General features: G+C 51.4%; 1 protein-coding gene across 2 annotated transcripts in view; it reads right to left on the bottom strand.

Annotated features, from left to right (window-relative positions):
- SDK1 (sidekick cell adhesion molecule 1) overlaps nucleotides 1-27,247 on the bottom strand; it is an 875,077-nt gene that overhangs the window by 117,349 nt on the left and 730,481 nt on the right. For both annotated transcript variants that reach the window (XM_045813352.2, XM_087866987.1), the window contains exons 22-23: nucleotides 24,353-24,474; nucleotides 505-614 (exon numbers count right to left, since the gene is read on the bottom strand). In XM_045813352.2, the coding sequence (XP_045669308.2) occupies nucleotides 505-614; nucleotides 24,353-24,474 (232 nt within the window). The remainder of the gene's footprint in view (nucleotides 1-504; nucleotides 615-24,352; nucleotides 24,475-27,247) is intronic.

The raw sequence follows: 27,247 nt of genomic DNA, 5'->3' as shown, positions 1-27,247 counted from the left end.
ATCACGCTACCCTTTGTTAAGGCCAAGGATTTACTGCCTGAATAGGTTTCAGGATCAAGAAGCAAAAGGTTTTGTGGTGAGTTAAGTGCTTGATTAGTGAGCCCCACAACTCCTGGGTCCCGGAAGGGGGAAGCAGAGGACGTTCCCGGGACGGCTGCTCTGTTTACACACAGCATGTTAATGGGCCCAAGGGGTCGTGGAGTTTGTGAGGAAAAGCCCCACATCGCGGCCGCCTGTGGCTCTTGGTACTGAGCCTAATGGAAGAGGGAGCTATTGCAGCTGGCATTGATGGCAGGAGCACTGCTAATCCAGCATCGGGGATACATTGACTCTGGGAATAATACTCAGCCATGTATCTTGCTCCTAAGGTTCAAGGTACTGTTACTGCCCCTTGGAAATGTCTCAGTTACATGCATGTAACTGGGTTTTGCTCTTGCAGGCTGAAGCCACCTGTTGGTGTTGCCAGCCTTCCTCCTATGGCGGTTTGTCACCTGCTGCTCTCACCTGTAATGAGTGTAGGGTGTGAGGTTTGGGATCTCCAGCATCTGGGCATCAGGCTCATTCTCCTCCTCATAGAGGCTCACCCACTCCTCCTCATCACCAATGGCTCCAACCTGTGGGAAAGACGATCCTCAGAGGGGCTGGATGAGCTGTGGCGCAGAGGCTGCCATTCACAGGACGTGCAGCCGCCTGGTGTGTGCCGGGCTGGGCAGACCCAGCCGTGTCCCCCACATGGGCAGATAATTGGATCTTGCACACACACCCTCAGTCTAAGCCCTGGAGACATGGCTCCTGCTATTCCCGCCAAGGTCAGGACCCAGAGGATGAAGTCGCTGGGAACAAACCTCCCAGGGCTAGCCAACCGTGGGAGAGGACCTCCCACGCCATCCTGTCCTTCCTCCTGGAGGAAAGAACAAGCACGGGCCTTGCACAGAGAAGGACTGGTCGCTGCCCTGGGAGCCTGACCAGCAGGCCAAGTCAAGAGAGCCACGAGGGGAGACACCATGACTGCATGCCAGCCAGGAAAGCCCTAATTCTCCCATGCAGGTTTCTGCATCCCTGGGCCAGGCACACTCAGCTTTGTGCAGTCTGTGTGGCTCTGGGGGACCCAACAGACTGTGTGGAGGGAAGGCTGGGAGCAGAGAAGGGGTTTCAGGCCAAACAATCTGGGGTGAGGCGGGTCAGCCCAGGGCCCTTTGCTTTTAATGCTTCATAAATGTGTCAGACGACAATGCAGTAACATGCTCATTAATCTTGCAGAGAGGCCAGTCGGCAAGAGCCCAGGTGGCTGGAGGACGGCACCAGGATTTGAAGTCTTAGAAAACTGGAGAAAGGTACAGGAGGTTGTGGAGGAGGCCAAGCGGACACAGAGCCTCCAGAAAGCTAAATGCAAACTCGAAGCTCTAAATACTTTGAAAACATGGCAACACTCTAGCAGTTCCTCAAAAAGTTAAAAGTAGAATGACCCTATGGGCCAGCAACTCCACGCCCAGGTGGATGCCGGAAAGACCCGGAAGGTGGTTCTCTAGCAAGCACACGAGCGCATGTGTTCACGGCGGCTCTCTTCACAACAGCCGAAGGGCAGGCCCACACGAAGGCCCGTCAGCGGATGCACAGATGAACACCGCAGTGTGTCCACATGGGGGCCTACAACGTGGGTGAGCCTCGAAGACAGGATGCTGAGTGAGAGAAGCCAGACCCCAAAGGCACCTTAAATGATTCTACTTCATAAAATTGACAGAATACGTAAATCCACAGAATCAGAACGCAGATGGGCGGGTGCCAGGGGCTGAAGGAGGAGGGAACAGGAGTCACTGCTTAATGGGATGGCATTTCCTTTTGGGGTGATGAAAATGTTTGGGAACCAGGCAGAGGGGGTGGTTGCACGACATCATGAATGCACTAACCTAAGAACTGCGCACTTTAGATCGGTTAGCTTTACGTTATGTGAATTTCACCTCACTTTAAAAAAAAAGTGGTCAAGGGTGCCTGGGTGGCTCAGTGGGTTAAGCGTCTGCCTTCGGCTCAGGTCATGATCCCAGGGTCCTGGGGTCAAGCCCCGCACGGGGCTCCCTGCTCAGCGGGGAGTCTGCTTCTCCCTCTCCCACTCCCCTTGCTTGTGCGTGCTTGCTCTGTCAGATAAATAAAATCTTCCAAAAAAAAAAAAAAGCGTTAAGATGTGGGACTGGCCAGAAACATCTGGTGGATAAAGATCTGGAGATCAGAGTTGATGAGTAGCCGGGAGTCAGCAAAGCAATGAGGCAGGTGAAGGGGGCAGTGAAATCAGGAGAAGACAAAGCAGTTACCGCAGCTGGGAGCAGGGTGGGCAGCCTCCAGGACCCCAGCACCCAGGGCGGCCAGCCTCCTCCAGTCCTCAGCCCTGGTGGGACCCCCACCAGAGCCCACAGACCCTCACTTCAGAGACACAGAGATGAAAGAGGGAGAAAACAGACGTAAATCGAGGCTAGATCCAGAGGGCGCAGAACCTTGTCTTGGAGAATGGGAGGGTCTGGGCTAACCTGGATTAGCAGAATTACAGACACAGACAACTCTACGTGCCCCCAGGGCCCATGGCGGCCACCTGCCTCCTCCACCATGTCCATGAACTGCAAGAGGACCAGAAGGGGAAGGCCAGCCAGCGCTGACCACGGCCTGGGTCTGCGCAACATTGCTGGGCAAATGCAGGTGAGTCCCCCCGCGGGCGTGACGTCAGGGCAGTGCACTACTGCCCACGTGGGAGCCCTGCAGAGAGAAGTCCCGCTGAGAGAAGACGCAGTAGGCCTCTGTGGGATGAAGGGCGGAGGAGCTGACGGAGGAGCCACAGGGCTGGAGGGAGTCGGGTACCCCATGCTGTCATGTCGGGGCAAGCCACAGCCGCACAGCAGACTCAGAGGATCTGTCACAGCTCCTCACAGCTCACACCTTCCATGCCTCCAGGTGAGGGGAACCACGTGCAGCCGCGGGGTGGGCAGGAGGGTGGGGGCCACAGTCTCTGCTCGGTTAGCACCATTCTAGATGTTAACAAGATTTATGAACGCCTTAAAGTCAAAATGCTAACAATCCAGCTGAACTGTACTGAGCGTCGGGCCCCCTGGAACGGAGCCTCACGGGAGGGCTGGGTGGTTTCTGAGTCCCAGATGACAGGTGAGCTCCTCACAGTGAAAGGGATCCCTGGGAGACGGAACCAGAGAGCTTGTCCTATTTCTTGGAAGACAAGTTTAGGGGGAAAAAAAGAGAGAAGGAAGAAAGAAAAAAGGAAGAAGAGACAACTTCGGTTTCCGGGCAATCAGTTCAAGACCTTTTATTTACCACTGGATCCCAAGCTGAGACTCCACGGAGGCCGCTGGAGCGCAGGGTGCTCACGGCATTGGGTGGTGGAGGCAGGCGCTGGCCACGGGCGCCTCTCACCTCCATGCGGCGCTCGTGCTGCCGTGGCGCATTCGTGTCCTTACACGTCTGTGCGCGTGTGGGGGAAACATGCACGCTCAGTGCTGCTTATTGGCCAAAACCCCAGGCCCAACTGTGGAGGCACCTCTGCTTCTGCAAAGCCACTGCCCCCCTCCTCTCTCCCTGTGCCCCAGCCCCACCCCTCCGACTGCGGATGCTTTGTTTGAGCTCCTGGTGCAGGGGAATGCCCCAGGCTAAGAAACAGCAGGGCTGGTGGTGGCAGGCACTTGGCCCTGAACCCTGGCATGTTTGCATTCTATCCGTCTGGTTGCCCTGCTGGCCTAGAAGCATTCATCTGCTGGTCAAGTGGCTGCCCTGATCCCGTGGACGCCCCTGGCCATGCAGCTACCGTGGTTGACGGGGCTCAGCACGCGGCCTCGCAGAGTCAGCAGGGGTCAGCCGCACTGGGTTCCAAGCCTGTTCCACCCACGTGCCTGCGAAGATTGGTGGAGAACTGGCAAGGCCTCCTTCCTGTGCCACCGAAGGAGCACCCATGGGCGTCGCAAAGGCAGGACAGGATGAAGCAGCAAGACGCCGCAGGCTAGTGTGGTTCTCTGGGAAGGCTGGCCAGCAGCTCCACGCCAGGACATCGGGAGAGGGGCAGGATGAGAACTCCTACTTCGCCTCCTGGGGGAAGAACCTCCCCCACTGAGGGCCTCTGAGGCGGGAGGGCTCTCCTTCCAGAGCTCCAGGGCCCTGCGGCCATGCTCACGGCAGCCCCAACGTGCCTTCTGAGAAGGTCGCTGCTGGCTGAGTGCAGGGTTTCTGTTTCGGCCTCCAGCTGTAGGGCTAGGACGAACGGGTGGGAACCCCCAAGGTCATACTTCCTGCCTTCCCACGGAGTGCTCTTTTTTAAAAACCTGGATTTGGACATGTGCCAAATGAGTGGCGAGCCCAGGTGGGCGCCGCATGGCTCCATTTGGCTCTTCCTGCCACTTCTCCCTGCAAAGCCAGTCTGTCATTACCTGGAGGCATCACTCAGCCTCAAGCACCTGTACCTCGCAATTCCTCTGTCCTCTCTCTACAGTGTGCCCCCCTCCCGCTCTTGTCCTTGTGGCTGGTGAGCACCTTTGGAATCTGCAGAGCCTCTGGGAAGCTTCCGTGAACCACAACCCCTGCCCCCGGCCCTCCCATACCGGGCGGCTAATTCTGCACTGTCAGGACATCTTCCGCGCACCTGACATATGCGCTCCTCCCACCTGTCACGTCCCCTTAGTGAAGCAACTCTCCCATGAATACATGGTGCCTGGCAAAGATTCCTTTTGCTCATGGATGAGAGAACCAGGAAGATACTATAATTGTTCAGAGGATACCAGATTCAAAGTCCGTGGAGTCCACGAACAAGGACACTGCGACAAGGTGGCCAAGTTAGAAGTAAGACCAGTTACAAGAGCACGGTGATCATAACCTCTGGGCGTGCAGCTTTCCTTCGTCTAGAAAGTCACGTCTAACTTCACAGAGCCCTGGCCAAATCGTAAATAGTAAGACAAACACAGTTTTGGTCCTTAAGTCAGATGAGCCGTAGGCAGGCTTATGAAACCAGGACCTAGGACAAGAGTTAACACACTATGTACAGCCCGAGGGCCAAATCTGGCCCACCTCCTGTTGTTGTAAATAAAGTTTTATTGGAACATGGCCATGCTCGTTGGTTTGTGTACTGGCAGTGGCTATTTCCATGCTTCCACGGCAGAGCTGTGTGGTTGCAGCAGAGACCATCTGCCCGTAGCCCCAAAGCATTAACTCTCTGGCCCTTTGCAGGAAAAGTTTGCCAACCCCTGCTTCAGTGTTTCACCAACAGGACATGCAGTGCTCCCTCTGCCTCACTTCGGAGCTGGTTTGCCATGTGTGTTCTCCCGTCCATCCGTGTCAGAACCCCCAGGCAGGTTCAGGGTCTTAGCCTCTCCGCACTCCCAGCCTCCCCCCCAGGGTCGAGCCCAGGCTGTTGGCTCCACGCACAAATGAATATGCAGTGAACATGCACATGGTTTCAAAATCAGTATTGAAAACGGGTTGTCTTGCACTGAGCTCCAAAAGCGGATGATTGCTGAAAATGTAATTTTACTTTACGGACCTCTGAAGGGGGGATGGGGTGCTTAAGTTTCTATAATAAAAGGTTTACATTTTGATCTAAAGAGACCAGAATTCTTTTTAGCGGGAAACAGAAGTCTTTTAGCACTTGCTGGGCTCCTCCGGCTCTCTAGTTAGATTCTAAGACCATCACGGCGGAGTGTTCTAGAAGTAACTGGCTGCTCACTAATGATGCGCTGGACATACAGTGTGGCAGAGCTCTTTAAAGATGAAACAAATCAGAGCTCCATGGGGAAGCTGCGATTTTGATGGGTTTTTTCTTCTTCTGCCTCTTTTAAAGCTAACAAACAGCACTTACAATACTTAATACAAAAACAGAAATGCCACACATTCCAAATGCCGCTCATCGGGGGGTGGTCGTTAGGACCCATTAGGGAGCTGCTGTCCTTCCTAAAACACCAGGACTTGCTGCCCTGCCCACGTTCCTCCCTGAGGGCTCTGACTGGGCGTCCGCCTCCACGTCTGGCTGGGAGACCGGGCTCCTTTGGACGCAGGTGCTTGTGTAATACCTGGGGGTCACAGACGGCCCCCCCCCTTGCTAAGTGGGTTTTTCCACTACAGCTGGACTTGTCTGTCCTAGGGAAGCCTCTGCAGTCATCGGGGCCTCTGAGGAGTCAGGGCGAGGCCAGCCTTCCCCGGGCAGGACCTCCAACACCCCGCCGAGGACCCGGCGGCCATGAGGTGAACGGCTACTCAGAGGACGGTCATTACGCTCACCCTATGAAAGGTAACGGCAGACAGAGAGGGAGCACAAAACCCGCATCTACGTTGGGAGAGGAGGGAGGACAGAGTCGGGAGGGAGGGAGGAGACAGCTCTCCTTTCATCCAGAGCTAGGAGAGGGAAAAAAGACTCTCCAAGAATTCATTCCATGGAACCCTGCCAAGCCAAGTGCACCCTGCCGGCTGAAACTCTGGTGTCAGCAGGAAAACTTGCGAGTCAAGCAACTTGGAGAGTTACCGAGTCCCCTCTTGTTCTGAGTGCTGTCCCCAGCGCCCCCCGCCAAATGAAGCCCCCCCAGCAAGGCTGGGGGACAGATGGGCCCAAGGCCAGTTCTCCAAACATCCGCACAGTCTGCAGCCCTGACGAGTCATTGGGGGTACTGTTTGTACACTTGACCAAGGAGGGTTCGCGCTTTGCAATAGCCCGAGCCGCGCTCCCCAGCCCTCCCTTCTGTTCACAGCCGGGCTTGCTGGTCATTTATTTATTCTTTCCTAACTGTTTAACATTCTCTCCATCTTCAGAGGATTAGGAAATGACCGCTGGGTCTTCAACCATTTGGGGCATCAAGAACACTGGGTTTTCCTGGCCTCTGCTGGCCTTCCAGCTGTCTCCTCACTGGTTCCTCCTTTGCCTCCAGTAACCCCAAAATGAAATCTCCCTGTGGGTCTGTCCTGGCCCTCCTCCTCAGTCTCCCTCGGCATTGCTCTCCTTCCTCCTAGTGTTTGGTGTCCTTCTGCGATGGCTCAGACCCTTGCATGTGGCCTTCACTCCTACTGACCACCAGGTGGACGTTTGTGAGTTCTGCCATCTCTGAGCTAGTGCCTCATACCCGACAGGCCTGCAACAGCCCCTGCTCTCTCCCTGCCAGGACGCACCCCTCCCCGGGTTGCTGCCATCTGGTCATGACACCGCGGCCCTCTGTCATCGAGGATGGAAAACACGAGCTGCTGCCCCGTCCTGCTCCCTCCCGCGCTGTGCCGTGCTGGTGGCCCCCACCGCCTCTCACGGCTGCTTGATTCCAGTGACGGGACCCTGGTTTAGAAGCTCCTGACCTGTTGCTTGAATGATTTTGATAGTCTCGCTCAGTGAATTAAAAACAGAAGAGAGCGCTTGCTTGTAAAAGCCCAAAGGTTCAGGGCTGCTGACCGCTCACTGTAGGATCCGCACGGCGGCCACTGGCCTGGTGAGTTGCTTCCCTGACTGGCCGTTGGAAAGCCGCCAGTCTGACAGCGCCCTGACCTGCATCTCCGTGAAGGAGTCCCTTCTTCGTCAGTCATCCTGCACAGCATACTGAGTCCTGTCCCTCAGGTACAGGCCCCAGAATGCTGTGGGCCTTGGATGCTATGGCCATAAAAGGGGGACTGGGCATGGGGGAGCTCCAACGTCATCCCCACCGCCCTGCTCTCCAGGCTGTCCTCAGCTTCACCTGTGCCCCGTCCTAAGCAGTCCTCCCTGTCTCACCTCCTCTGGGCTCCCCAGATCTCCCCACATTACACACCGTCCCCAAATGCATCCCCACCCGAAATATCCTTCTAGGAACATTTTTTTCCATGAAGTGTTCTCTTCCCACGAACAGGCTTGTCCCACAGGCCCTCTGTGCACCCCTGACAGTCCCTGTCTGGGAGCCTGGGTTCTGAGCATGGCTGCCTTGAGGCTGTGGGCCCCTCCCTCCCGCAGGGTCCCAGCCGCTGTGGGGATGATGAGCTGCTGTCCCCAACACCGGCCCCTGCTTATCTCTGAAGTGCTTTGGCTTCCTCTGTGTCTGTCCCTTTTCTCCCATCGGATCCAACCTCTCTCAAGGACAAACAGGGATGTCCACACCTCCCTGTGCAGCTTCCCAAGATGCTGAAATGCCACTGAGGACTTGGGCCCCATTGTGCTCAGAGTGGGGTCTAAGTGGAGCGGTGGGACAGGCACAGGGGCATGAGAACCACCTGCTTAGACAGAAACTAACCAGGCCGTTCCTACCAGCTCCAGCTCACCTTCTTGTCTCCCGTCCTGCCTGCTCACACATACCCCGCCCCCCCTGCAGCCACTCAGCCTTCCCCGCAGATACACCAGCCACACTTCTAGTTTCTATATCTGATCACTGATGTCTGGAGCTCTGCTGACCCTGGAGGAGCTGCCCCCAAGGAGGAACTCAGCCCACAACTTGCCTGTGATGCACCTTGCAAATGCAGACCGCCAATCCAGAGCCCACACCGTAACCCGTCCTCTGCGGGGCTCTCGCACTCCGGGCCACTCTCCACTGCCCTAATCCCCCAGGGCCTGGGATCAGACAACCAGGACAGCCCCTCAGCCTAGAGCCTGCCAGAATTACTCAAACTAGCAGGTCCTGAGCCTGTTCACCCCGCCCTGCCCGCTCCTTTCCAGGGAAACCTCAAGAAGGCTCTCACCCACATCGCTGCCTCCCTCTGCCTCCTGGCTGGCCCTGGTGCTCCCCCACGTGAAATCCCATGCCCCCTCCTCTCAGATCTGCGAGTAAAGACTAGATTTTCAGTGAGTCGTCTCCTGACCTGCTGGTCTCACCACACCTGCATAAAAACAAAGTTTAGGTTCTAAAACGATAGGAGCCATGCAACTTCCCAACTCTGCCTTTCATGCCGCCATTCTTCCTGCTCGCTTGCCCCCCTCCCCGTCCGAGTCCTGCTCACCCTGCCATGCCCTGCAGCAACCTCGCCTCCACAGGAGCCTTCGTTGGCCACACCACACAGACCCCCATTTGCTTTCGGGTTCCCTCTCAGTGGCAGGTCTCATCGTTGTCGACCAGATTACAGGTCAGCCGTCCCTCCCACGTCACCCCAGGCTGGGAGGTTCTGGAGGTCTTTATAATCCAGCATTGGGCACGAGACCCAAAACCTGTATAACACAGCAGGTGCTTAATAAATGTTCGCTGGGTGAATGGGTGACTGAATGAAACAAACAAAACCCGACGACTGGAAAAATGAAACATGGGTGAACCTAAAAATCCAACAAGAGAATTAGGATGAAAGATTTTGAGCAGTCCTCAAAAAGAATAGGAAAATATTTCTCTCATGACACTTAATTTGGTTTGACAGTGGTGACTTATCTATACGTTGACCTCCATTTCCTGAAAATGACATTTGTGATAAAATGTTTCCCTCGTTCCTACCTGCATGGTCCCTTGTGCTAAGATATTTTCTGCTCTGTGGTATTTTAAAAGTCCCATAACAGGACCTAAAAGGATCCGATAGACTAACGAACAAGAAGCCCAGTTCAAACCGCTCATCTTACATAGATTTCCCCTGCTGGTCAAGAAATAAGAGAGAAAAGTCACTGTCAGGGTGTTATTATGGACAATCCAGCCAACGCTAAACATTTTGAAATATCCGAGCGTGTACTTTGCCGCTGCCTCTCACTGTGGCACCCAAATGCTCAAGCAGAGGTGCTGTCCCTTTTCTCCAGGTGACTGCGTCATTGTCGAAGGAGCCAGAGAGCCAGTGACAGCCCTCCTTTGCACACTCGACAGGCTATTCAGAAATAATGTCACGCTTTTTCTTCCTATTATGACAAAGAAATTCACCTACAGTCAGAGTTTATGACAGTTGAGATGCTGACAGATACTGAGGAAGAGGGCCATCGACAGCCCTAACCTCCATGCGTGATGAGGGAAAGGGGAGAAAGAATTCGTGATTAGAAGCCCCCGCCTGCAGATCTCCAAGTGATGAGGCAAAAAACGTCTGGCCTCTGTCACTGCAGGAGACAGAACACACTGGAAAGCCTTTCCAACGTCAGAGGGGATAGTAGTCAGGTGGACAGTTAAATAAGAAAAAGAAATGCTTTGAAAGCATGGAAACTCTGTCCGTAGGTTTGTGTGGTGACCCAACCCCACCCAACGGGCAACAGGCTTCTCCGGGCACCCTCCTGCCATGTAGCGGGCCCTGTTCTGGGTCGGAGGGGTGCACCTGGAACAGGACAGACGAGGTCCCAGTCTCACCAGGCTTACGTTCCCAGGACACTCTGTAACCAAGGGAGAAGAGCATTTCTCGGACAAAGCGGAGCAGCATGAGAGGCTCTTGGCCCTCCTGGCTCGTCTGCTTCCTGAGCAGGCGGGACTTCACTGAGCCGGGGGCCCAGGCAGCGCTGCCAGGGCCGTGCTGGCGGCGGCGGGTATGGGGTGGGGATGACTGGCCCGCGCCCTCCAGGCCAGGTGAAGCCTCAGAGCCCAGGGTGCCGCTGGGGATGCCCCCTGCCATTCATGGCCTAATTCATACTGGGGAAAAGGAGGCCAGGGTGAGCTGAACTTGACATTTTTCAAGCTGTGGGATTTGGGTTCCACGTGAGTGAGTTCTAAGTACTGGCAGCTTGACTCTCCGCTGACACTCCTCCGGGTGCTGGAGCCCAGCTGGCTTCCAACCCCTGGAGCTTGGGCCTCTTCCCAATCTACACACCCTCCCCTCACCGGGGACTCAGCCCTCCTCCGCTCTCTGACCACGAGCACCTCCTGTCCTGAGCTGGCCTGGGCTTGGGCCTGTCTGACTTTCCAGGTGTTTCTGGGTGTGGCCCTGCATCCTCCCCAAAGGCCTCCCCAGGAAGGCAGCCTTTCCTCACATGCTTGCCTTGACTTTATTATTTTTATTATGAGCTTCCATTTATTAATGCTCAATATGTGTGAGTTCCACGCCAGAGCTTTCAATGCACTGTTCTTTCCACAACACGCCCCAGTGTGTGTGGTCTTCGCCCTCTGCCAGCCGGGGAGCCCACAGACCCTCCCACACCCAGCGGTCTGGAGGCTGGCTCCTCACAAACGGGCCTAGGGTCCTGCTTTTTGGCGCTGTGCTTTACCAGTTGGCCTGTTCCTTTCCAGTCTTGCCTTGGGCTGAATAGACTCCAGGGGCCCTTGCCGGTCCTGCCCATCCTGCAAAGGTCAAGGGCAAAGCTTCAGGCGTTGACTATCTCACTTCAAGAAACCTTAGATCTCTTGGCCTCCACATTTCCAAATTCGCTCTTTAACACTCTGATGGATTCTTAGAGGGTAAGAAGTCACCGAAAATAGCATACAGGCAAGGGGACCGTTTCGAGCAACAGTTTAGGGGAACTGAGTGCGCACACTCCTACTTTCAAACACAAGGTCTTCACAACTCCAGCCTCTTCCAAGGCCTACAGCCGTTTGCTCCCCCATAAGGCTGGGACGTGTCTCCCTGTTCATCAGAGGCACGGCTGCTTTTCCCTGAGGCTCCAGGTTGGCAAGGATGAACACAGCTAGCGCTCGGCCACGGGGAGTAGATGAAGGTGCAGAACGGAGGCAAATCCAGCTGAAGGGAGCACAGAAGAGCCACAGTTCTAGAATTCTCTGGCAGCACATTTGGTTTAAAGCCCCAGGGAACCTGGGCATGGAGGGAAACACCCAGGCTGTATAGGCTTCTACTTGGGAGGAGAGAAAGGAGATGCATGTTTCTACCTGGATGTCTTCCCTGCAGCTCACCGCTGGGAGAAATTCACTGTGAGAGGCCGTGGCTCGGGCAGCTTAGGGGACGCCTGGTAAGTCACGCTCACAGGTGAGCACCCAGCACATGGGAAAGAAAACAAAGCCTGGCCGTCCATTCATCAGCCCGCGATCCAGTCCCTCGGCGGGAGGTGCCCTGGGATACAGGGAATGTTGCTCGAAACTTCCATTTCTTCCAGGAATGTTCCTCTCTGAATGCCACCGCTGTGGACATCGGGGCCACCTGGGGCTTCTGTGACGCCCCCACCTGCTCCATCCCCACTGCCCTGTAGTTACCGAGACCGCAGTCGGCAGACTGATGCTTTACTTTATTAGCCCATAATGCTCTCTAAAACAGGTCCTTTTAAGAAAATGGTACTATTATGCACAGACAAGCACTAAGTGGGCTTTTTTTCCCCTTCCCATTTTCGGAATGGAAACAGTTTTATCTGTACCGCCAGCATCTTCATTACAGGAAACCTGCTCGAAGCAGCTTTAGAGAAGACTAGATGTTATTTTGGCTATTAGAGCACAGCGAATGGCTGCAGATGGCAGGGGTTTACGGAGGGACCGAGAAGGCAAACAGGATTGGCAAATGAAAACATAAAACATTTGCATTCTCCCCTTCTACGTGCACCATAAAAATGCGGGAAGAGAGGTTTTGCTCACTCTACAGTCAAAGGTTACTAATTAAATAAAGCATTACTGAGCCAGAAATACCTATAAAAGCTGCTTTCTAAAACTTTAACCCACATCTGTGCATCGGCTCGCTACAGGGCCTGGCAATGAACTCCTCCAAGGATGAGGGTCTTTCCTTCCATGATTCACTGGAGATAATGCCGAGTGATACAATCCTCCTGGTGAGCTTTCAAAGCAGCCAGAATTTAAAGGAAACTTTTCTGCAAAGATGATGTGATTGAGAAGTGGATCAAAGGGAAGAAAATACCAGTATCCTGCCACGAAGTGTTTGGAAGGACCCAAATCCTAACACCTGGAAGGCCGCTGGGCTGTTGCCTGCCCTGACCGATGTCATGGTTCCTGCAGATGGGGGGCAGACGCCATCTCCTCCTGGGCCTCCACCACCCCCTGAACCAGGGCGGTCCCTCCTTCCCGTGTTCTGCCGGCACCCGGGCTCACTCAGAAATTACTCTCTGCCTTCAGTATGATGAGTCGTTGGACGGCCGACTCCTCACCGGACCCGGTGCTCCAGCCTCTTACTGCTCTCTGAACTCTGGCCTGCGGCCAGGCACAGGGCAAGAGGCTGGGCAAGGGAACGCTAGAGTCTCATGGCATAGAAAGCCTGGGTTCAGCTTGCATCTATCCAAAGAGAATTAGGTGAGGAACATTCCAGAGGTTTCACCTATCCCGGTGACAGTCTCAAGGGCCATGCTGTTCTGAGTTTAGGAAAGTTGGAGCCTGTCTCGACCATGGCACCCACCAAGATGTTCTCGGGGAAGTAGCTGGTGAGCTGAAGAGAGGCTTCGTGGGGGGAACTTGACATGGGCGGACAGTACACACGGAGGCCGGGGACACAGCCCCTGCGGCCTGGAGGGCTGGCAGGTACCAGAGGGGATTTCATTTGTGAAGTGCCTCATGCCTAGAGAAAGCAGAGGCGTGCACATCTTAGATAAGCAGATATGACAAAGTGTTCTAACTCTCCAGCAGCCCCTCAGAGCAGGTATTAATATCGCTGCGTCCCAGCCAAAGCACCTGAGCTGAGTGGCTTGCCTGTGGCTGTCCAGCTGGGATGTGGTGGAGCTGGAGTTCAAGGTCCCATCTCTCTGACCCCAACGCCTGTGCTGTTTGTCCTCATGTCACTGACTGTTTCATCTGGGCACCAGGTATCCTCAGGGAACTTGTCTGCGGCCTTTCCTGGGGGATGAGTTGAACGATGATCCATGGAAGGTGGCGAATGCCCAGGAGGCGGCACAGGAGAGGGGTAGGATGGGGTTTCCGGAAAGATCTCACGGCCAGAGTCCTGGCAGTCGGAGTGAGAAGGAGGGCTGCAGACCTGCTCTTCCCCTGGATGAGGCCGTGTAAGCGTTGGCAGGTGACGTGGGTGAACTGGAGTATATTCCGCCAGGAGTTTATAGAAAACTGCAGCAGAGTGTTGGCCAAGGTATTTAAAGAGACGCCCCTTCATTAATTTGTAAAGACATGCCCTCACCATATGCCTTTGAGGTTAGCAGGAACAGGTTGCAAAAAAAAAAAAAAAAAAAAAAAAAGCAGGATTGGTTTGGCCAAAAGAAAAAAAATGGATATTCATGCTAACAGTTGCCACATCATCATGAAATTTCCTTGGGATAACTTAACATATGATTGAAAAGCGGTCCAGCCTGTTCAACCCAAACTGAATGGATCAGGACAACGTAAACCAGGGTAGCGGTCTGTTGATGGAGTCAATCCAGAGGTTTGAGGAAAAGGGCACCTCTTTCACGTGGCCAAGCAGACACTGGAGAAGCGCGGATTGGCTCCGTGACAGAACCCGCTGGGGGCTCCCAGCACACCACGCAGCGAAATGCCCATGGCTTGTCTTCTGTCTTCTTCTTGGCCGTTACTCTGTCCTAAGGAGCCCAGGAAAAGTCTATAATCCTTACCTTCGGGGCTTGGAACAGAACTTCTGCTTATAGATGTTTACTCTCTAGGAACATTTAAACACAAATCATCCAGATAATGAGCTTTGAGGGGAAAAATTCTCTTTGGGTTTTAAAGTATCAACTATCTGCACCACTACCAGAATTTTTAGACTTGCTGAGTTAATTTTAAAATACCTTGGAGAGAATATTTCTAAGGGACTTCCAGTTGGAGCAATAAGGCAGACAAGATAACCTTCAAGGTTAGCCTCTCGCCCCAAAGCCAGAGCAGTGCTGGGTTGGGTACGACAGATGTCTTCTCAGATGCCTGACCGAGCACTGGCAAGCAAGGGATGTATCTCGAGGCTGACGTAAGTGTGAAGTGAAGCTGTGGCCAAACCTACTGCAGAATCTAACTGAGCACTCCCTGTGGGAGGAGACGCTCATAATAACCACAGCCTGTGGGCACAGAGAGAAACACAGTGGACTTGAAATGTGGACATAAGAACAATTATGACTGGCTCAGAATTAAGACATAATGATTAACTTAAGATTTTGATAACTTACATTTGCATGTTACAATTTTTAGGGCAGCTGGTAGGGGGAGGTAGGGTCAGGACCTGTGCAAAGGTATCCAAGCAGGTGGCAGCCCACTCAGGTTGGAGGACTGCCCACATACAGGGGGGTTTGGCAAATAAATAAATAACCGAGGTTAGAGGGAGCCAAAGAAAGGCTAGTGTAAACATGGAAAGGGGCAGCCTGAATAAATAGGTGGTACTAAACTGTATTTGGAGGTGTGATGTGAATTAGTGATTTTCAGCGTAAGTAGACAGATACAGAAATAGACCTAGGTGGAGACATGTATGCGCCTGACGGTGTGTATTTCCTAGCTCCACGCACTGGAGGAGGCCTGGACATCCAGTGGCAGTGAGCACATCTAATGCCCAGATCTTGGTTTCTAAGTACCACTCTCCACTGAAAGGACCCAAGGTTCCTTGGAGGAATGGCTGAAAAGAGAAGAATGAAGAAGAGGAGCCTGGAATACCTTGTTGTGATAGAAGGCAAGGGTGTGCTTAGAGTTATGGAGGCACGCGAGGAGAACACGAAAAGCAGGTGGAAGGGCCTCCCACTGGATAAATGCAGGAGAGCTAGAGCACCAACGGAAGTGGATTAGAATCTGTTAAGTGAAGTAGGAATCCATGAGTCTACACTGATACCAACAAACAAATGAATAAATAAATGGGAGGAGAAAAACTGTCTCCTACAGGGCAAGTCCAATCAACAAATGCAGAAGAAAAGATTGAATTAGAAAGGTGGCTACTTGGTGCCCTCATTGTGCTAATTAATCCAGGCAAGAAATTTCCGTTTCTTAGGACAAAACTAGTGGATGTGAGTGGAAAGGAGAATGAGATTTTCACAGAATCTCAAAGTACCTCCCCACAGAATACTTACTAACCGTGAAGGGGAGGAAAGCAGTCCTACCGCTGAGAAACCTGGCAGAGGCCATTTTAATCACGTGAGCTAGATTAACTCCACCAATCATGGGACCTGTCGATGTCTTATTCAACCCAACAGGATGCACTGGGAATAACCCAACATCACCTCTGTGACATTCTGACCAAAAATGGATGACCTGGCTCTAATTATAAAGAAATTTACAAATCCAAATTGAGGGGTCTTCTAGGAAACGAATGGCCTGTAACCCTCAAAATCGTTAGGTCACGAAATCGAGGACTGGCTGGGGAACTAAGCCAGGTTGAAGGACCCTGGAGAGATGTGATAACCAGGGGCAGCACGTCATCCTGGGCTGGATCCTTTTCCCACCGAGAACACACTGGGCCAACTGACCAAACTTATATGGGGTCTCTGAGTGAAGGGAGCTCTTTGTAGTAATCTCACGACTTTTCTGTAGTTTTGAAATACTTTTGAGGTGAAAGGCAAACATGAACTTCAGGGAAATCTCAAACTCCAGGTAGAACCTTTAACTGATGGCTACAAGCTGAGCCAGTGGTGAGCCCAGCAGCCTGGGGCGCACACCCGGGGAGTCTGTGTTGCTGGCTGTGGGTACCGCACCCAGGACCTTCACCACATGGGACGCTATCAGGCAGACTTGGGGGAACAAGACCCCTGGGGAAAGGCACAGAGGCTGCCCAGACCGTGCTCCCCTGGGGAACTGGAGCCTTTAAACCCATGGGACAAGACATGGAGAGGCTGGATCACCGCGTCCCGCTTGGAGACCCGGCACCCGGAGTCCCTGAGGGAGCAGCACAACAGGGACTGCAGCTGTTTTTCCACAGTGCCACCTGGAAGTTTTCACCCACAGGGCAACGCCCCAGCTCCGCCCCACTCGCTAAGGCTCAGCCAGGATTGGGAAACCCAGAGCACTTTGGGAAGACGCCCTCGCCCTTGAGGCTCTGCTCCGTGTCCAAGTTCTGTGTCAGCAGCCCTGCCTCTCACCCTGCCTGGAGGGCAATCACATCTTTGCTTATGAAAACTGGTGAGAAAATAAACTATTGATCTTAAAAGCCAAACAAACAGCCAGAAAAGGCCAAGTTCACTTATGAACACGAATACAACAATCTCAGCTCCAAACTAAACCAAACCAAAGAGCCATCATGATCAAGCTGTGTTTATCCCAGGAACACTGCAGTGGTTGAACATTAGACTATCAACATACATCATCTTACCAACAGATGATGGAAGAAAAACCATGAATGACTCAACAATGCAAAGTAATATTGTGATAAAAATAAACATCAATGATGTTTTTAAATCCTAAAAAAACCCCACAAACCAAAAACTCCTAGCAAACTAGGATTAGAAAAGAGCTGTCTTAACCCGACATAGGCTAGCTATAAAAACAAACAAAAAACATACCATAAATGTTGTAAATGTCATAAATGATGATAAAACCTTAACAGAATTTCTTGAAAGTTAGTAATAAAACCACCACTGTTCTATCACTGCTCTAGTTCGATAGCCTAGGGGAGCAGCTCGGCCTCCCATCAAGATTACAGAATAAATAAATTAAAAGAAACAAAAAAAGAGAAACAGGATTTCAAAAGAAGACACAAAGCTGTCACTATTAACGGGTGATAGGACTTCCTTGTAGAAAACTAGGGTAGAATTAATAAAGTAAGAAGAGGAGTCTCAAGAGTTTCTGGCCCACAAGGCTGAGTGGCGGCTTAGTGCCAGTCATTCAAAGAAGAAAAATATTCAAAAATCAATTGTAATCCTATATGTGAGCAGAATGTCAGAAAATGTAATTAAAATTACACACAGTATTTAATCTTCATGGCGATCTTGCAAATGGTACTGTTGACCCCATTTCACAGATGAGGAGATTAAGGCTTAAGAAATATGTCCAGGATCACAGAGCAGGGAAAGAGGGGGCTAGGAAAAGGGGGCACAGGTCTGCCTGGGGCAAAGCCCACACTCCTTTTACCACAGTTCTCGAGGCACGCTGGTGGCCCCTGACTTTTCCTGCATTTTTCAGAGCAGAGAGGGGGTGGGAATAGATAACCCAGTGCTTTTGCCAAGAGGAAAACCGCTGACGAACGTAGATTTAAACCAATGGAAAGGCGTATACGTGTCATGCTCCTGGGTAGAGGACCCCCCGTACTAAGACATCAACAAGAGTAGACAGAAAAGTCCTAAACACGGCAAATGGGGGGAGGGTGCACGGGTGTGTAGTGATGAGGGTCAGGAAGACCTTACCAGACATGAAAACACATTTTAAAGCCTCTATAATTAAACAATGTGGCATTAGTGCATGAGTACCAGCCTAATAGAACAGAATAAAAAGTTCAGAAATAAACCCAAGTGCATATGGGAATTTAATATTACAAATCAGGAGGAGGAAAAAAAATGGGACTTTTTATTAAATGGCTTTGGGATAATCACATAGCTGTTTGCAAAATTACAAAAACGCATTCATACCTCACTCCACATATAAGGACAAATTCCAAATGGTTGGGGAGCTAAACGCAAAAAAGCGACGTAAAAAAACACACAAAAAAAGTGGAAAATTAGGTGAATTCCTTTATAATCCGAGGGTGGGGAAAACCTTTCTGTGACTGACAACCCAAAAGCATGCAAGAAATGATTGATAAATTAGACTTGTATTTTTTTTTTGGCATGGCACAAATTCATATATATTGCTGATGGGCGTGCAATGTGTTACCACCTACAGCAGGAGGATTTGGTAATGTCTAGAGAATTTACATAGACATTCACTGTCCCATCTAGTGATTCCACTCCCAGGAATCCATCCCAAAGATTCAAGATGATTATGCAAAAGGCAGAAGAAAATCTTTCGGGGAGAATAATGCCCCCACCCCAGAACTCCACACCCTAATTCCTGGGACCTGTGAGCCTGTAACCTGACTTAGTAGATGCAATTACGGTTAAGAGCTCTGAAATAGGGAGATTATCCTGGATTATCTGGGTGGGTCCAGTCTATTCACCTGAGTCCTTACCAGTGTCAGCGGGAGGCAGGAGGGTGGTCACAAACAGGAGAGGGAAGGAGGAGGAGGAATGAAGCCGGAGAGGGACTGGACCTGTCACTGCTGGCTCAGGGAGTGCAGGAAGCAGGGCCATGGGCCAAGGAACATGGTGGCCATGGACCCTGGGGATGGTGACAGCCCACTCAGTTCTAGGACCACGAGGCAGTGAATCTGACAACACGTGAATGAGCCAGGCCAGCGATTCTCCTCTAGAGGCTCCCACACCCTGAGTTTAGTCCAGGAAATGCGTGTTGGTCTTGTGACCTACAGAAGTGTGAGCCAATGCACAAGTGCTGTCTGAGCCACTAAGGGTCTGGTCATTTATGATGGCAGAAAGAAAAGGGGTGTGCACCATGAGGGGGTGCAGAGGACTCTGGCACGCGGGCACGGGGAGGACTGCGGCTGCAGGAAGGGATGCTGCAGGTCTGCCCACAGGACACACAGGGTCTTGGGATGTGGTGAAGAGAGCCGGGTGCTGTGTTCTGAGTGAGAAGCGAGGAACACAAACGTGTTGTATTTGCTTATGTTGCAAAAAACAAGAAAGGGTAAACCAAAAACCTAATATGGGGCTTTTGGGGGACAGAGGCCATGGGGTAAAGCGGGAAAGAGGAACGTGAAAGTCTCTGAATAGACCTTTTCTATGGTTTTGACTTTGAGCTCATGAGAATGAGTTACATGTTGGAAAATAAATTTCAAATATTTTAACAAATTTTTAAAGTAAAATGATTTTTCAAGAAAGTAGTCATTAAAAAAAGGAAGCAAAAGAACAAAACGAAACCCAGCCCTGAAATGAAAGGGCTTAGTTTTGTATGAAGTTGGTGACCCAACCACACAGAGAAAATAATGCAGAACCCAGTATTTTGGCTGTATACCCATAGTGGAATACAGCCCAAGGACAAACACTTACAGTGCATTCAGCAGTCTATTGTAAGGAGTACCCTTGAAATTATCATTGTGAAACTCTTTGTACAAGAGTAGAAGAAAGAACGTAAGCAATGATGTTAATATTTCTAAAAACACAATTTTACAAAAAAGGTATTTAACTGTAAATTCAAAGTTAAAGTAATCTTAAATTTGACTGGAAATACCAGCATGAACTCATGATGCTTCCTTTCTCTGCCCCTGGAAAGGTCTAGAATGACCACTCAGAGGCAGTAAGCACCCCTTCCCCGCCCGCAGTGCCCAGACTCTGGTCTTTAAACACCATCTGACACTAAACAAAACCAGATGGGAATGACTCGCTCTGAGCTTGAGCTGCAGGGCAGGAAGGCACAGGATGACCCCGGGACATCCTACTGTGTACGAAACCATCAAAGATTGGTATCTCCATGTCAGAAAGTCCAGAACATGGAGGGCTGCCCACTGGCTGAGATGGGCCAAGGTTATGTTCACAAAGAATAATGACTGTAGGTGATTTAAAAGCACTGAATATATTTCTAAAAAATATTCTTTCATATTGATAACTCAGGAAAAGAGATAGCAGGGATAAGGCAGAGAGAGAAGGAGGGAGGGAGGGAGGAGGAAGGAAGGAGAGAAGGAAGGAAGGAAGGAAGGAAGGTAGGTCTCTTTAATACTGGGAGTAAATGGGGAGCAGTCCCTTACTCTAAGACTGGGAATTCAGGAAAAGGACTTGGCATTTATCTTGCCTTCCTGCGTTCAGGGTAACTGACCTGCCTGAGGGATGAGGGGACGTGCTTCTTTTCAGATGATAGGAAACGGCCATTTTGAAAACCTTAAGAAAATGCTTAACTCCGGGAAGACCATCGATGGCTGAGACCACTAACTGCAAGGCTGATGGGGGAACGCGCAGCTGCAGGGATCTCGGCATCCCTGAGAGCGGGACGAGTGGCCACCACGTGTCCTGGCATGCTGCAGTGTGGGGCACACGGGCGCTGGCTGGGAACTGCACCAAAGTGGACACAGTCCACAGTCAGCCGTTACCCGTGTTCTGTGGCCCCGTGTTCCAGGGATCCACCCACATTCACCCCCTGGTCCAGAGGCAGGGGATCCTCTTCCTGACAATGAGTCACAGGCCTACATCATTCCCCTCCTTCATCTGGTCTCCCGGCTGTTTCATCATCTCACATCATCACAAGAAGCAGAAGGGTGGGTACCGGACAGTGAGATGTTTTGGGAGAGAGACCATAGTCACATACTTTTACGACGGCGTGCTGTTATAACTGTTCTATTTTGTTACCGGTTACTCTTATTCATCTCTTACTGTGCAAGTGTATAAATTCCGTCTAGCTCTGTATGTCTGGGGAAAGACACAGCACACACACGGTCGGCGCTACCCCAGTTTCAGGCATGCACTGAGGCTATTGGGATGTGTCCCCCGAGGATATGCTAATCGAGGTTTTGGAGTGAACTCCCAGTGTTCAGGACACATGGGCCGAGGGGCAAGTGACAGCCAAGGAGGTAAAGGGTGCCCCTCCGACGCGGGACAGCCAGGGGGTAGCTGGCTGGGATTGGTCCACAGGGCGCTGGCATGGGAACAAAGCGGGGGGGGGGCTCTAGATGAAGGGTCTAAACCTACAAAGACAGAAGGCAGACACATGGTTGCTGGGGCCGGGCTGGGGGTCACAAAGGACACACGGAAACTTCTAGGGGTGATGGGTTTGCGCGTCGATTTGATCCTGGTGAGGGTTCCACAGGACTATGTGCATCTAGGTAAAAACTTATCCAATTGTACACTCTAGAAATACAAGTTTATTATATGCCAATTAACCACTGATATAGCTGTTAAGAAATTTCTTCAAACAATTTATGAATCATGACAATCAAATGCATAGTGTCAAGTTTCCTGTGGATCTTGCTTTCATCAAAACCAGAGTAAGAAGGTATTCTTGGAAAATTTGGGGAAATATGAATGTGGACTGATTATTAGATGATATTAAGGAATTTTTAAATTAATTAATTAATTAATTATTTTATTTATCTATTTGACAGAGAGAGAGCAAGAGCGCATGAGCAGGGGGAGTGGCAGATGGAGAGGGAGAAGCAGGCTCCCCAGTGAGCAGGGAGCTGATGTGTGGCTCGATCCCAGGACCTTGAGATCATGACCTGAGCCGAAGGCAGACACTTAACCGACTGAGCCACCCAGGTGCCCCCTGATATTAAGGAATTTTTAATTAATCTTATCAGGTGTGATAGTGGCATTATAATCTTGAAAGTATCCATATTTTAATGTAAAGTTTTTACCGAAGGCAATACAGACATACAGACAAGCACTCTATGCACAGGTCCATGCGCAGGATAAGTACACGGACGTCACCCACATCCAGACGGGAAAGCAACATTCCCAGAGTGCCGGAGGCTCCAGCTGCCCTCTCCCCCACCGGGGAACCCCAAGACCCCAGGGGGAGACAGGACCCCAACACCAAACATTACTTTATCTTATATTGGAACTTCATATAAGTGGAATCGGTGTTGACTGAGAACACGAGTCTGGCTTTGTCTGCTCAATGTTATGTCTGTGAAATTCACCCATATTGCTGTGCGCACATAGAGACAGAGACACACCCTGAAAATGTCGTGGTGAAATGACGTGCGGTCTGAGATGTGCTTTACAACACTGCAGTCAAATCAAACCATCATGCCTACACCTTAGACAGTGATGTCTGTGTGCCGGTTATTTCTCAATGACACTGGGGGGAGATAATGTACAGATGTGTGTGTGTGTGTATATATATATAAAATTATGTACATGTGTATCTAATATATATAAAGAAGTTAGACTACCTAACCAGATTAGCTGCTAATGTCACCATTCCACACAAATACGACCACATCACTTTGCATAAATGACTTCATATAATACAGATACTACATTTGATCTGCTTGTTTGCATTAAATAATATGCGTGTGAACATCTTCCTATGTCAACACGTCAATGAAGGTAGTCTTTACTATATTTTTCACAGCTGCATTTTATGGCATAAAAGCATTAAAAAAAAAGACCAAACGCACCTAAGCAACAATGAAAGGGGAGCTAGATGGATCCAGGTAATAGAACAGATGAATCTAGGTCATGGGTACGTGGGAGTTCGTTGTGTTATTGTCTTTCCTCTTGGGTATGTTTACAATTTGTTATGTTACAAACATAAAGCTGTGGTTATGGGACAGCGGCGGAGAGCAGACACTGTGGCGGAGAAGTGGTTCTGTACCCACCACGTGGCTTCCACTTCTCGGGAAAACTAAGCCGCTTCCCAGACTCTCTGGCGTGTGCCTGGAGGCTCACAACTGAATCCTGGTAAACAGAATCCACACAGAAGTAGCGTGCTCCCGGCTGGCCCCGGAGGCAGCAAGGAAAGCCCCTGTTTGGGGAGCCCCCAAGATATTGGCCTTCCTACGTCATTGCAGCCCAGCCGAGCCTGACACGCGGGTCTGAAGCTTGCAGACCCGCGTCCTTGGTATTCATGGGGCTCAGCTGTGCCGGGACCCGTGACACCGAAGACGGCACCACATGCCTCTGTATTCCCTGCCCAGCTATTTCTGATGGACTTGAGATGCTAGAATTGTTTTTCATGAGACAAAGTGATTTTCTCCTGTGTTTTCCTCTATGTGTTTTAAAGTTTGCTTTTATCATTTTGGTTTTCATTCACTGGGGACCTCTGTGGATGTTCTGTTGATTTTTTCCTAAGGAAATAGTTGTTCCAGCCTCCTCTATCGATAAGCCCCAACCAGCTGGCTTACACTTCTAGATTTCTGCATCTGTTTTCAGAAATCATTGCTTAATCAAAGTTTTGAGGATGTATGTGGACTTGGTTCCTTAATTTACGGCCAATTTCCGAGAGTGAATTGTCTTACAACAGAATACAAGCACAGTGACGGAAGTCACTGGGATTTAACCAGAGACAAGAATATTCTGACACTTCTACTTCCCCGGTTTGTCTCTTCAGCTTTTTATCTCCTGCTCCTGTTGGAAGAGGATACCGTGGCTTGTGTGGTGCTCCCCAGTCCCAGGAAACCCCATGTCCGGGACCCTGTGTGATGTGTGCCTGGGGCTCCTCGAGCCCAGCGCCTCCCACTCTTCCCCACACTGGCTCCAGCCCTCGGGCCTCCCTGCTGGTCCTCAGCTGTGATGTGTGTTCCTTTGTCCCAAGATGGAAATTCCTCCTTTTTGTGTGCTGCCTGGAACAGTCTAGGGAACAAACATGCTCTCTACACATTGCAGATGCATTCACTCATGGGATAGACAAGTTGTACCAAAAAATCATCTTATTTGTACATTTGGAGCTTATTGTTACATGGAATTCAAAAGAAATAAATCAGTGATGCTATCCAATTTGGGTACCTAGTTGGAGTCAGAACTCAACCATGAAGCCCTCTTATCACTCGTTCTATGGTCCATTCAGACCCCAGCCTAACATCCTGGCTCTCTTACCTTTCCACGTCCTGCCCCCAGCAGCCCATCATCTCCAGTCTTCAAACCCGTCCTTCAAACTCCCTGTCCCGAGAGTCACTGCACCCCTGACCAACCATTCTGTACACACATCAGTTCCCTGCCGCTCACGCACAGGGCCCCTAGGAATCTCTGGAAACCCTGCCGTCTGCTCCCATGAGAGCATACCTGACCCTCTACGATCCACCTGGAGATGGAGGTCTTCCCGTCGTAGCCCGGTCGGAACTGAAGAGTGGCTGAGCGGGGGCTGATGTTGGAAATGACCAGATTGGACGGGGCGCCAGGGAGCTCTAGAGACAAACGAGAGACAAGATGTGGAGATGCAAGTTCCAACAGCTTAGGAAATGCACCAGACATGTCAGCGAGTAAATGGTTTCAAAATGCCTGGAATTGTTTTCAAAACCATGTAAGTGAGAAGCGCTGCTTCTCCGGGAACACAACCACCACACGATCCTCACGTTGGGGGGGGGGGGGGTCGTGCATCAGGTCCCATGCCTCTGAGGGAGATGAGGACACATATCCATGTGGCCCCTGGATGATCTGCTCTAAAGGTCAGGACTTACTCATCTCCGTGCACAGCAGGTAATTAACAGATACTCGTTGAAGGAAGAAAGGACGAATGGATGTGATTCTTCCAGGCTCCGAGAAGAACACAACCAAATGTCCGCCCTCCCCTTGGTGATGACCGTGATGCCAGGGCAAGCAGAGTGGGGCGGGTGGGAGACAGCGGGTGCTGCGTATGGCTGCCAGGTGTGTGGGTCCTGAGCCTTAGGACCTGGGTCTGGTTTCCAAGACAACCGCATTCAAGTGAAAGTGCAGAGCTCTCCCCACTCTGTCTGAGTTCAGTTGCTCTGGCAACTAAATGGGGGGAGAGGGGGCTCTGATGGGCTCCCATCCAGGGAGGTTACCTGGGGCTGCAGCCTACTCATTGAATAGAGAGCTTCGGGCAGGCTACCCCTGTTCCCCCCACCCCAAGAGCCTGTCCCACTTGGAAGTGAAATACCGCAAGTCTGGGAAAAGCACTGGGCAACACAAGCTACTCTAGAGAAAGACAGTGGGATAGAAGGAAGGAGAGAGGGATGATGTGCAGGGAGTGGGAGCTGCGTGCTGCCTGCATGGTGTCTGAGGGACGCCTCCTGGTCTGCCCGCCCGTGGTGGGGGGTGGGGGGGGCGGGGCTGGAAACCGGGACTTGCAGAGGGGCAATAAAACTGCTTTAGTGATCCGTTCGGCACTGGCACAGGCAGGGTCTCTGGGACCTCAAGGGGGCTTTCCACATCTCATGCAATGAATTTGAAGCAGAAAATGTTGAAATCGAAGGACAAGTGACTCTTGTCTTTGTATGTCTCAGCTCACTGGATTCTCTCAACGGTGCTCCAGACATGAATGGCTGTGGAGTTTCAGCACAGCCAGTGGCACAGGGCCCTCCAGAGAGACGGTCGTTGTGAGTTTGCTTTCCGCCGACATGCGGGGTGCTCGGGGATGCCCTGGGATCCATCCCCAGCTACGGGTGACCTGACCTCTAGGGGACGCGGCAGCCCCTCCACTGCTTCCTTCACCTTTAGTTCATCAGGGTTTACTTAGCACAGTGGGGCCCTCTCCCCCGAGTTCTCGCTCTGCGGTGCCTCCGGAGGTCTGCCAGCCTGCTCCCCGCCGCGGCTGGACGGAGCCCACACCATCCGCGGAAAGCTGCTCACATGTGCCTGCTCTGCCTGCATTACTGTCGGCCTCTGTGAGAGACAGTTCTAACAAATCCAGCATCAGGCCACCATCACTAGTTATTAGTGTTAGCAATGTGGTTTTTTTAGAGAGAGAGAGAGAGAGTGAGCGAGTGTGCACGAGCCGGGAGGGGCAGAGGCAGAGGGACAGAGAGAATCCCAAGCAGGCTCCCTGCTCAGGCAGGGGCCCGATGTGGGCTTTGATCTCACCACCCTGAGACCATGACCCTCGCTGAAATCAAGAGTTGGACGCTCAATCCACTGAGCCACCCAGACGCCCTGAGAGCGTTAACAATGTTTTCAACGTGTGCTGTGGGAACCGGCTGTTTACATGGAATGAACAAATCTTCCCATAAGCCAAAGACTTCTTTCTTTAAAAAAGTAAACTTATCTTGTCAATGCCTTTAAACAAACCGAGGGCTTCAGAGGGGAGGGGGGTGGGGGAATGGGATAGGCCGGTGATGGGTAGTAAGGAGGGCACGTATTGCATGGGGCACTGGGTGTTATACGCAACTAATGAATCATCGAACTTTACATCAAAAACCAGGGATGTACTGTATGGTGACTAACATAATAAAAAAATATTATTATAAAAAAAAATACCGGATTGCCTCAAAGTATGGTCCCCAATGAGCAGTGTCTGCACACCCGAGAACCGCTCCAGAGGCAAATCCTCCAGCCTCGCCCCACCCCCGGGGGCCCAGCAATCTGCTTTATGAGAAGCCCCTGGGGTGCTGCTGTGAGTGACAGCGCCCCCCTGCTGCCTCAGAGGGAGGATATGGTGATCTATGCTCCCCAGCGGGCACGGCAGGTGGCCACTGGCCTCTAGAAAGTGTCCTATGAGCTCGCCCTGCTCAGGGGGAGGAAGCACCGCGCCTCATCCTTCCACCACACACAACTTGGAGGACTGCCGGGCACTCTCCAGATGCGGTCCCTGGGAGGAGGACACACTTGTTTCTGTGCGGATTTCTTTCCTTACTGTGTTTTATGTGCTTTGCATCCTGTCCAAGAAAACAACTGGGCTCTGAACACGGGTCTGGAGGTGGAGGACGTCATAGGAGGAAGTGTGACTTCGGAGAGAGCTTCAGAGCCTTATCCTCAAAGACCAACCCGCAAAAGGCAAACTGACGTCTTTTAAAGAGCAAGAGACCTCACAGCTTTAATTGCAGAACTGAACCGAGAGCCCCACAATACTTTCTCACATTCCCTCGTATTTGTGAATTCCCAGGAAAAACACTTTTATTTTAAACATAAACTTTAAAATCAGGGAGAAAAGAGTTGAGTGCAGAGTTCCAAAGCCGAAATGAAAGTGCTGCACGTTTAGAAAGAGAATCTGCATTTCAAAAA

The sequence above is a fragment of the Ursus americanus genome, chromosome 2, assembly GCF_024610735.1.
Source record: "Ursus americanus isolate L20-20 chromosome 2, mUrsAme1.1.p, whole genome shotgun sequence".
NCBI lineage: Eukaryota > Metazoa > Chordata > Mammalia > Carnivora > Ursidae > Ursus > Ursus americanus.
This window is presented reverse-complemented; position numbering and strand designations above follow the sequence as displayed.